This window comes from Liolophura sinensis, chromosome 1, assembly GCF_032854445.1.
Source record: "Liolophura sinensis isolate JHLJ2023 chromosome 1, CUHK_Ljap_v2, whole genome shotgun sequence".
Taxonomy (NCBI): Eukaryota; Metazoa; Mollusca; class Polyplacophora; order Chitonida; family Chitonidae; genus Liolophura; species Liolophura sinensis.
In genome coordinates, this window is record NC_088295.1 from 34,181,736 (window position 1) to 34,193,786 (window position 12,051).

At 41.8% G+C, this 12,051-nt stretch overlaps 1 protein-coding gene across 1 annotated transcript; it reads right to left on the reverse strand.

The window, feature by feature from the left end:
- Positions 1-4,188: 4,188 nt before the first annotated feature.
- Positions 4,189-11,594, reverse strand: LOC135479584 (myogenesis-regulating glycosidase-like). The gene is made up of 5 exons (XM_064759477.1): positions 11,447-11,594; positions 8,701-8,900; positions 7,010-7,928; positions 6,073-6,185; positions 4,189-5,022 (listed from the first exon to the last, which is right to left on the reverse strand). Exons 1-5 carry the CDS (start codon positions 11,537-11,539, stop codon positions 4,215-4,217), a joined length of 2,133 nt encoding a protein of 710 aa, XP_064615547.1. The 5' UTR covers positions 11,540-11,594; the 3' UTR covers positions 4,189-4,214.
- Positions 11,595-12,051: the final 457 nt, after the last annotated feature.

A 12,051-nucleotide genomic window follows, 5' to 3' on the forward strand; every position in this document is an offset into this window, starting at 1 on the left:
ATGGCCTGCAAAGATGAAAGAACAACATGCAAAGTTTGTCCTCACACACTGTCGATGGCAGGTAAAGCCTGATAGCACAACCACATTTCGCATCTTCTAGGAGTGGTGACTAACCCCGTATAGAAACAGCTACATGCTGGTTTAGTGTCACATTTAAACGTGACGTCAAAAAACTTTTTGGTCCGCCATGTGTTTAAAGTTCCGCATACAGCAGAGTTTACGTGCGAGACATCGACGCGACTCAACTGGAGTTCAACTGTACTCTGGTCGTTGCGCATAAACTGTTAAATCTAAAGCTCGGCATGAATGGGAGATTAAAACCTAAAATTTGGCATATACGAGAGTTTACGACGCGACTCAAATCAACTTAACTGATCGTTGATACCAATAACAACATATGTCCCTTTCACGGGCTTTACGGAAAAAATTCTGGCGAACTCTAGTTCGTTGAACTGTTTGAACAAATTTAACATATTATTTTAACAGATTATTCTGATAATTTGGTATAGAATATTCCGTGTGGTACATATGCTCTTAAATATGATTGACTCAATCATTCAAAGCTCTGTAAGGGCTGTAAAAAATGTGTCTATTGCTCTTCTTTAAACTTCTAACAAAGAAATTCCTGTAAGCAAGAACAGAAAAAAAACAAAGGCTGATTATAAATAAACAAGAACATAGCTGAAGACTAGATGATAAAACGTTTTAGCATAGACTTAAATAAAAATGCTGACTACTTAAAGAGGCTCTGTGAATAATAACGTAAAATTAGTCATCAATTAGTCTTGGTCTTCATCCACGGATTTTTTCTTAGCAACAGTCCACTGATTTCCACCTCTGGTTCAACAGATGCAATACTCTCATCAAGGGAGATAACCCCTATAAGCGACTCAGAAGAGCAAAACCCTAAAAAAATGTTTACCAGAGGTTAAATTCAACCATCATATTTAATATTATGATTATGATCATCAAGAGTACTAAACCTATAGTTGTGAAAAAGGAACATAAACCATCACATTATAGACACTTGTCCCCTACAGGATAACCTGACTTCAAACGAAAAGAAAAAACTGTCAGCTTCACCGGTGGAGGTAATATTGAACGTATATCTCAGCAACTGCTAGCACTGGTAAAACTTTAATTGCTTAATGACCTGGTGCCATCGCACAGACAAAAAGAGATTGCCTACTGGACACAATATCCAAGCCGTGTGATAACGTCCACATTACCGGTGTTCTGTGGCTATTTCCACCGTTTTGATGACTACCTAAGCGTTCGACAGCCTCAAGGTAGGCCTAAAGACAATTAGGAAATGTTAAATACATACATGTTGGCTACTTTACAAGATGCAAATCTTTTCGCTACGTACGCTATCACAGCCAATCAAGGTAACGAACGGTATGTGACATTTACCGTTACGACCCTCAAAATAGCGCAAGCGTATTCGATAAAAGGATACGAAATCAAAGCACAGCTACAAACATAATTGCAATTTTTATTAAACACGGTCTATTTCGTTCAACACACTAACACTGAGTACTTAGGTAAAACTACTACCGGAAATTTCTTCGCATTTTGTCATGCCTCTATAGTGGACTTTTGAAATTTGACTGAATTAACATATTCTGCTTCCCCCATCCACCACTATAGACATATTACACACTTTACAATAACAAAACTCTTACCTTTACATTCCTAAAAGTTTCGGAAAGCAGAATTTGTTGTTTTGTTTTTTCTTATTATTATTATTATCCCCTTGAATGATTACCAAGGTAATAAACGCCATATCACTATGAATAATACATAATGCTTAGCCCAAGATAAAAGAGTTTCAGGCCGTTAAATTACCATAGCCTACCTTGTAACCTAATGCCTTTCCCAGGCTATAAAAAGTTGTGGGGTGCAGCATAGTTTGCTTCCGACGGTAAAACACTGGTGACCTACAGCTTTCCCAAGAGTCTGCTAAGAGAATCACCCTGTGTGCGAAGTTTCGAGTCGTACGAAAGACTTTCGTACCGTACGCATGAATTTTTTAATCGGCTAATTTACATGTCAAGTAATGCAGTGATCGATTCAGCCATGAAACACTCAGAGGAGATCAATCTACAAGTGTAAAGTATATTGGTAAGGTTTTCTTAGCTTTCAAAATAAAAAAGTCAGCTGTAACAAAAGCCCATATGCTGAATTATACAAGAGTACAAGAACAGAGAATCCAAACCAGAAGAAAACACACTTCATGAGTTATTCGTACTTGATAACTCAAGAGACATGATATGTATGGTACAGATAAGTCCTTCCTCAGACAGATATCTCTGTTGCCATCGCCAATGTAGCAACTAAAGTAGATAACACAACCATAACGACTTCACGTCAGGTTAAAAAATATAAATGATAAAAATAAGTTTATACACTGTTTACATAACAAGCTAGGAAACAGGTTTATCGATATGTACTTTACAAATCAATTATCAACGAAATTTTAGTACAGTTAAGAAAAGGACACAACCTTGCATGAAATGAAAGTGTGTAAAGTATGTAAATGTAAGGTAACATTACTATTTTCGCGGTAAGCTTGTACCTGTTATATTTTCTATACTACCAGGCAAAAGAAAGGTTTCACCCACTTCTTGAACCCATAAAACAAAAACAAAGGCAGATATAAGAATTAAGAAGATTGGTTTATAAACAACAATCATTGTGAAATATTCTCTCAAAAAGGCTTTAAAATATTGGCATTCAATTGGCCACAAAACACAATGAAAGAGACAAGGGGTCAGAAGAAAAAATTACACAAATGTAAAGTTAACTGGCAAGTGCATGTAAAGTCACAGTATCCACAGAAATGAAGGACTACAGTCATCAGTAGCGAGTGTGGCCATCCTAGGCATCAATGCAAGCAAGCAAACGCCTCCGCATTGACGTCGTCAGTCGCCGGATGACGTCGACAGGGATAACGTTCCATAGGTTTAACAGAGCTTGCTCAAGTTCCTGTTGGTTAGTTGGAGGAGGCACCAGCTGTCTCAAACAACGGTCAAGGTGATCCAAGAGATGCTCAATGGGGTTCATGTCTGTTGAGTTGGCTGGCCAGGGCAACACGATGACGTTTGCGGTCTCGAGGTAGTCTGTAACAATGCGGGCAGTGTGAGGTCTTGCGTTGTCGTGTTGCAAGATCGATCCTCTTGGCTGTCGTTGGAGGAAAGGAACGACGACAGGTCTCAGTACCTCATCAACGTATCGCTGGCCAGTCAGATTACCTTGCACAATAACCAGCTGCGTCTTCATTTGGTCACAAATCCCTCCCCAAACCATGACGCCTCCGCCTCCAAACGGATAAACCTCTCTTACGCAGTTTGGCGCGAGACGCTCGCCTCTTCGTCGGAAAATTCGAACTCTGCCATCGTTCCTGAATAGACAGAACCTGCCCTCGTCTGTAAACAGCACTCTCGCCCAGTCACGTCGCTGCCACCGACGTACAATACGTACCCATCGCAATCTGCGTTGACGGTGTAAAAGGGTCAAGGCCATCCCACGGAAGGGGCGGTAAAGTCGTAAACCAGCTGAACGAAGACGACGCAGTGTTGTTCTGGGGCTGATGACATGGCCTAGTGCCGTCGCCGCTGTTGACGTCGCCGTGACGAATCGGTTTCGGAGGTGGATCTGCCGGATGTAGCGATCTTCAGCCGCAGTTGTTACCCTCGGTCTTCCCGATCTTGGTCTGTCTTGGGTCTGGCCTGTCTGCTGATAGCGTATCAACAACCTCCTGATGGTGGTTTGGCTGCAGTTGAACGTTCTTGCAATGTGACGTTGCGAGACTCCCATGGTGGACATACCGATGGCCTGGTCTCGTTGCGCTTGCGTTGTCTTGGCATACTGTTTGTGTTTTTTCGGTCACTGAATGTCTGCTCTTTCGAGCAAGAGTATTTATGCAACATTACTGCACGTGCATCACGAGCCATGCCTCAAAAGGACGTTTTGCATGTGGTCGCAATTTCACAATTCCAATTGCTGCGTTCGTGACGATGCGTTCTGGTAGAGGAAACGATGCAGTCATACACTAAGTCCTGCTTAGACTCAAACCCGGAACCGCGCTTTTACTGTTTTTATGACAAAAAATACGGTGAAACCTTTCTTTTGCCTGGTAGTTTATGTTGTTACAGTCGAGGATGGATGGTACACATATTTTGTCTCTGAACAGTATTTGGATGAAGGGTTTTTTAGCTTTCTTGTCGAACAAAATAGGCTATTTGCTCTAGCGGAACTGAGTAGTTTCGCAGCCACTTGGCCCCTTCGATCACTTCCTTGTTCTTCTCATCACGCCACTTACCAGCTGGGATGTATACGTCACGTGACGTAACTCCTTTATCAACTACAGGGGCCACCATTATGTCAGCTCCTAACAGAAACTGTGAGTCAATGGTCTGGGCGGTGGTGTCTCTCGGAGAAATCCACCATAGTGGTCGCACAACCGGCATACCCGTCTCCACTGCTTCCTTGGCATACTTCAGGATGTGAGCTTTGAGGAAAGTCTCTCTAAGATTCATCAAGTTCTTCGAAATCTGCACAGTAGCATTGTCATACTCGCCGGGTGTGATAGAAAATTGCCACGACGGTAAAAACGCAGAAATCTGCATCCAACGAATGAAAAGTTCTCTGTCTGGATGCTCCTGGTAGGCATTTCCACCAATCATGTCGGGTAATACAAATGGATAGCCCACTAAACCGAAGTACAACACTCTGGGAATGAGGCTTTTCAGTCCGTTATCGTAACCCCATTTAGAGTCCATGTCCTGTAGGCGGAAGAAGATAGGCTGGTGCTGATTCCGGTATCCCACACGCACTTCTACCATTGGTCCTAACTCAGCGCACATGTCCACAAACATGGTGGTGAAGTAAGCTGTGTTGTTGACCGGTTTATACAATTTGTACGTTGATGGAAGTAGAACAGAAGAGCCAGCATCGAATTTAAATGAGTCTATGTCATAATTAGTTTTGAAGGTCTTCAAACGGTCTGTGAACCATTTCCTGTGAAGGAAACATGCAACGATTACAGACAGTGGTGATTCTGGCAGTTCTGCTGACAATGATGTAGAGGCTGATAGCAAATAACCTTGTTCCACAAATACCTAAAATATATTAAGGAAGAAATATATATATATGTATGCCTGTCCTTTGTTTTTCTCTATAACTGTTCATTATTAATACCCAATATGCTTCACACTCGACGGATGTATTGCTGAGAACTCAAGGACGTGCAGCGTCGAGTACGCCATAAATTACCCATTCCATATGCAAATTAGACGCTGATAACGTCACAAACGAGCACTACATTGGTACAATAGAAGGCGGCATTTTTTTCAATCCCGTAAGGCGGCGTTAGTTCGAAGCAGGATCTCGATTTATTGTTACGTCAAAAAATGATTGTTGAACAACGTCTGGAATGTTACAATGTATTAGTTTCTCATGTAATGTCATTCTGTCTTTATTGTGCCGTCATAACTGTGAGCTGGGAAACGAACGGTTCACGTCAGTAAAATGGTGTCTTATTGCCGGGTGTTTGACAGGCTCACATTACCTTCAACGTTTCCAAATTTATGCTTTAACTAATCACACCGATAATGATTATATGCATATTATTTTCTTTTTTTTTTTCTTCTTTTTTTTTTTTTTTTTGTTTGTTTGTTGGCGCTCAGAACTGAGAGGTTAGAGCAAGGAAACAGAACTGGTTGGCCCGGTGTCAGTAAAACGTGACTTCATGTCCGGTGTCTCCGGTATGATACTTCAGTGGCGGCAGAACTTTGGCGACATGGACTGGCCCTCCCACAAGAATACAGTATATACACACCTAATGACGCCTCGTCGTCATATGACCGAACAACGGTTAAGTACTTTAAACCCAAAGAAAATGACCAGGTTTTACAATAAATGGACAACTTTTTCTACCGCCATGTATTAGTGAGAAGTATATCAACAAAATCAGAAAAAAACGAATTTCACAATGATCACAGTAAAAGAATCACACGAACATACGCCGTAGAAATCAGTGGTTAATGTTAGCACAAATGTATGACATACCTTGCATGTGGATTAGTCACGTCTAAAATAGCTGCTACCCCGTCCCACCATTTCAGCAGTGCGGGGACTGTCCCAGATACGTCCTCCACCCAGTATTTCTTCTCCATGCCCTCCTGCATTAGCCAAGGGTTAGATGAAAAAAGTACAACTAAATCACAACATTTCAATGTTCTCATCGTCTGGAACACGGTTAACTTTAAATAAAGTTGTTCGTTTCCATCTTGCATTATAAATTTGTTTATTTATTTGATTAATGTTTTTCAATTATACGACGGCGGCCAGCATTTTGGTGTGGGGAAACCGGGCCGATCCCGGGAGAAACCCTCGACCATCCGCAGGTTGGTGTAAGACCTTGCCACGTATGGCCGGAGAGGAAGCCAGCATGAGCTGGATGTGAATTCACAGCGACTGCTTTAGTTAGGGGCTCCTGGGTCAATGCGCCGCGCTGGCGTGCTAACTACTTTCGCCAGGGAGCCCCCCCACCCCCCATCCGCACTATAACTTCATTAAAATAATGATTCTCCACAGCGTTACTGATATATGTTACTGACATCGCAAAACTAATTTATCTAAACCATTGAATTATTAAATTTGTAGGTATTTTCTGTAAAATATCATATATAAACATATCCTGCTTGCCGGCCTACCCTGCCTGCCCTGCTGGCAGCGAGTGGAACTGGCATTTCTCAACCTATAAACGACCTGGGCGCGGCAAAAATCGATGTTGCTTTTAAACATGGTCGTAATAAAGGAGAGATAATACAATGATTGGATTAGTTTAAATTTTCCTCTTATTGACGACTTGGCTTAAGATTTCACGTGATGCTGTTTCCATGAAGGACGTCTTTACATCAAAAATCGCTTACCACAAAAATCGGGGAATGCAGTTTGAATGTACAATTGCTTTATGAGAGAAAGATTCCATGCATTTACAAACCATGAATATTGGCGACTCGACATTGGCGAATGGGGTAATCCAGGTAGTGATTCGAAATCCTCTTGACTTGAGCATGTTGATCATCTCCGTAGCGTTGGGGAAATCATCCTCATCGAAATCGAATGCCCCGTACGAGCTAGAGTACATATCGTCGATCTCAATTTGGCTATGTGTGTAACCCTCAGACTCAATCTCGTCAGCCATGTATAGAAGTTTAGTGCGGTTGATCTTCTCGTGGTATTTAGCCCACGTGGACCAGATAGGACTTATCAGCATATGGTTGTCCGGAATGTTTCGAGGCTTAGCGAAGAACTTAGCGGCCATGGCGATATGTACGGACATTAAATCATTGGATTGACAGATATGATATTTTAACAGAGGAAAGACACCGTCCATCGCTCTGTATGGACCTGAGTAGTTTGATATGAGGCACATGTTTCCGTCACCGTGCCAGTTCCAAGCCACGTGTAGCGGGATGCTGTCGTCTGCTTTTATAGCGACGCCATTGGAAGAGAGCCAGTACCTCTCCATTAAAGACTCGTCATAGCCCTTTTGATCTCCTCCGGGAAGAAACGGAAAGTCGTCGTACTGACTTCCGGTTTCAATCGGCCATCTTTGGTTAGATACTTGTGCTCCGCCGTACCAGTGCGCATGTCCAATAGAGAAACAGTCTCTGGGAATAAAACTCTGTGACAAAGGTTGCCAGCTCAAAGTATGACATATTAAATCAGAGTCCGTCTCGGTGTCTGTTTCTATTAAAAACCTGACCTGACCTGGCCATTCAATGCAGTTACCAGAGCCACTGTAGTCGCTACAAGGCGCAGCAAACCCACTAGTCTGTCTCCCTGATGTCAAGACTCCAGAAAGAGACGGGTCATCTGGACGCTCAGGATATCCAAGATGAAATTCACCGTTGATGCTGTAGGTTTAACAAGGAAATAAGTCATGACATTGAAGATCTGAATCGGAAAGTGCGCTGTGTGACGGAAACAGGGTTTCAATTAAATTTCGCCTATATAACATTGTCACATATGAAAATAATACCGCCATGTGAAAAGTGACAAAACAGACTTGATGTTGAGCAGGGAATGTGTTATTATTATTATGTACATTATTACATAAAAACAACATACAATTGTAAAAGGAGTTCAAAGCCCGCATATATCGACTAAAGCATTTTGCAGTGCGGAACATTTATTATAGTGGATAAAGTAAAGGGACAGGAAAAGGGAGGTCATAGATATTTTCGATAAAATTGCTGAGGACAAGTTTTAAAACAGAATCAAATCGACTTAAACCATATTCGTCATTAAGAGAAAAAGACAGTTTGTATCTACATTCAAGGTCTGTGTTGGTTTGTTAGTCGGTGTAAGTCAAAAGTAACCTGCGGATGGTCGTGGATTTCTATCGGGCTCTGCCCGGTTTCCTCTCACCATAATGCTGGCCGCCGTCGTATAAGTGAAATATTCTTGAGCTCGGTGTAATACACCAATCAAATAAATGAATAAATCTAAGTCGATATTTCATCCACCGTCCGTGAATATAACCAGACCTGCTTTACATGTGCGTATTGCACGTTAAGCAGTCGTCCAGGTTGCGAGAATCAGAGAACGTATTTGAAGCCTTGTCGGACATTTTGGGCCGTATAGATTCTTCCCGAAAACCAGTTTATAATCTTAACTAGAACTAACCTGTTGAAGCGCAATCGTTCTCCAATACTGAGTTTGTTTCTGGAATGAAGTTTGTCGTGCTGAGATGTATTCCAGCCTAAACCGCCCCCTAAAAAAGCCATGAATATAACAAAGAGGAAGCACACCACTCCAATAAACAAGGCATACCCCTCGGGCTGTCGGCGCCTGAACTTCTTCAATTTCTCCATGTCCACTGTGTCCTTCAAATGAAAACAACAATCCAAATCAGGCTCTCTTTAAGTTCTGTTAATATCTGGAGATTCACACCTCGTTCTCTTAATGTATAGGCAACTATATGAAAACCTAAAGCGTTTTTTAGGTTTTCTTTCTTTGTTTTCTTGGCAACATCTTTATCTAGAGCACACCAAAATTTACCCAAGGTGGATATTTTCGGCTTTTTTTTACCTTTAAAAAACCTAAAAAAAAATATAGGATCCTATGTTGAAGAGACTGTATAAACATAAAACAAATCTACAAACGGTGTATAAGTGGAGCAAGCAGCCAAATCAAGTAAAACAAGTCAGAAATAGCTCCGTCGTTCTGTGAAAAATTCTCAATAAGTATCGCAAAAAACAGTGCGCCATATAGTAAGTAAGTAAGAAAGCCTACCCCTACAGAATCTGTCTGATCCTGAGAAGACATTGATGGTCAAATCTCAGCTCGTGTGTGTACATAACTTGGTCACTACGTTGACCTTTTTTGATCATACAGGGCGGATTTATCTTAAATATGACATATTTTTGATAACAATGTGACACTTATCTTCGTCAGCTAATACCTCCTGTGTAGTAGGGGGGTGTCTGTAGGAAAACTAAGTTAGCGCTGCATATTTCGCCTTCAAGCAGAAATACTAGTAAAATACACTGTCCCATTGCAAATAGGATATTCGTGCCTTCATCTCCAGTGGTAAACTAGTTTTGGGACAGTCTAAGTGAAGATGACAGTCGGTGTCACTCCCTGTTTACCTCTCAATTTGTACCTGACGCCTTCATAAATATGATTTACTATGGCACACGAGTGACAGTTGTGTTCCACACTTCAAAAATGTGGCTTTAAGTAGATAATATAATTCTGGATCAGGTGAAGGAGTGGCTCAGCTGGTCGAATGGTTAAGTTGGACGAATGGTAAAAATGATCGAGTGGTTCTATTATTGATAAAACTAAAGTTTTAAATATGGGCACTGAGGTGTGTCCAGCATGCTGTGTAGGTAGGCCTAAATTAGCCATGACTCGTGCCTTTCAACAGAACTTTCAGGGGAAAGACTTTCCGCGCTCAATGCAGATTCGATGTAACACCGATTGAATGGCAGTGTTTCCTGACACAGACATAATAAATCATGAGGAATCCAGATTCCATTAAAATTTGGATGACCTAATACATGAGTATTTTTGATAAATGACAGCCAGTGATTTAACAAAGTCTGCATATATTATCGTTGTTAGTAATATTGATTATGATGCTTGTTTTACATTTGAAATAGTGGAGAAGAAAGACACTAATTATTGAGTTTCTTGTAAACAGTGTTTACTGTTTCTGTGTTCTTTAAGTGGCGCGTAAACACAGCGAGATTTACAATGTGTTACGGGTTCTAAAATGTCGATCCGTCGATTGAGGACATTTATCAGTGAATATCTTCAAAAATAAGCCACGCAGCCATCTCAGTGTTGCACAGAATATCCCTAGCCTAAACACGAACTTACGACATCAAAAAATCCCAATGACCAGCTCTCTTTTCCCCCTTTTCTTCCTCTTTCACCATATTTCACGCCACATCGTACAAAACGTCTCGGGACGTGCGTGTTTGCGCGAGAGTTTCAGTCGACACAAGAAGGGAGAGCCTGAGTCAAGCGACTTGCCTCGAAACCGTTGTTGCTGCTATCAGTGTGAAATATGCGGGTGTGGGGAGGGGGGACGAAAACAAGGTAAAGGAGAGCTGGGCAGTAGATTTTTTTTAAGTGTTTACGCTAGGGATGTTCTGTGCAACTTTGGGATGGCTGCGTGGCTTATTTTTGAAGATATTCACTGATAAATGTCCTCAGTCAGAAGATCGACATGTTAGAACCCGTAACACATTGTAACTTGCTCTAAGCTTCTGCGCCACTCGAAGAAGCGAGAGGTACATTAGTGCAACTAACTCTGACCATGTATAGTCTGCCAGTGTGGTATTAACAAGCGGATGTGCACGCTGGTATCCTTTTGAGGAGCTCTTTTTATAGAAGTTTGTAGACACTGAACACGCATTTGCTTTATCCCATGAAGTAGCATATACGCAGAACTAGAGCTATTGTGTAAATCATCATACTCCAAATTTCGACAAACCTCATGGCTACCCGACACCTGTGTTGAAAAAGGCTGTGAAATTTTAGACCGGCATTTTAGCCTATACCGGTATAGCGGCAAATATGTTTTTGTTTTTGTTTTTTTTATTATTGTTCAGAGAAAGCTTCTCTCATTCATTTTCAAAAGTTACCTACTGTACAAATCCTGCTATGACACTGTCATATGAACCGGTGCGACAGTAGACTTCGGTTACTTTCAGGCTTTCAGGGGCGGATAACTCATGCATATCTAAAACAATCCTGTTCTCCCTTGCTAAGGAGCGCTGTGAACGTCTCTGTCTACGAGTACGATTATAGGCTCATTTTACGTTGGTAGTTTCTTTTGGCCGAATCATACAGCTCATAAATTTTCGCAGTCACCGTGGAAATTGTGAAATCATAGCACAAGGGACTGTATACTTCTAACCTGAGGCTTGTCTTCTTCACTTTCTGCACCATCCACTGTCGGGGGTCCAGTTTTCGCCAATTTGTCCGCTATATTGCGTTGGCTGATGTCCATAGTTTCAGATATATGTAAGTGACTTGTCGCAAATATAGACGACGTGCACAACAGCGGGGAAAGACTCAGTGATCATCTTGCAATGTCATTGCACCGGTAGGCCCTAGTTTGGGGCAATTAGTCGTGAGTCCCATTTTGGATACAGGTAGCCTTTTTGTCCCTTAACCTATGACCTTTCCGTCGATCCAATTAAGTGAGTGAGTGAGTGAGTGCTTGGGGTTTAACGTCGTACTCAACAATTTTTCAGTCATATGACGACGAAGGAATCATTAGGGTGCATGCACGTGTAATGTGCCTCCTTGTTGCAGGACGGATTTCCACCGCTCTTTTATTTAGTGCTGCTTCACTGAAACGACTTACCGAAGGCAAGTAAGCCGCCCCGCCCGAGCCATTATACTGATACGGGTCAACCAGTCGTTGCACTATCCCCTTCATGCAGAACGTCGAGCGAGGAAGTTACAACTTCCTCTTTTAAAGTCTTAGGTGTGACTCGATCAAGGACTGATCCTGGA

Coding starts and splice junctions, on each gene's coding strand:
- LOC135479584 (XM_064759477.1), bottom strand. CDS start 11,539: ATGGACATCAGCCAACGCAATATAGCGGACAAATTGGCGAAAACTGGA. Junction 7,929..8,700: donor GAACGATTGCGCTTCAACAG/GTTAGTTCTAGT, acceptor TTAAACCTACAG/CATCAACGGTGAATTTCATC. Junction 6,186..7,009: donor TCGAGTCGCCAATATTCATG/GTTTGTAAATGC, acceptor TGGCTAATGCAG/GAGGGCATGGAGAAGAAATA.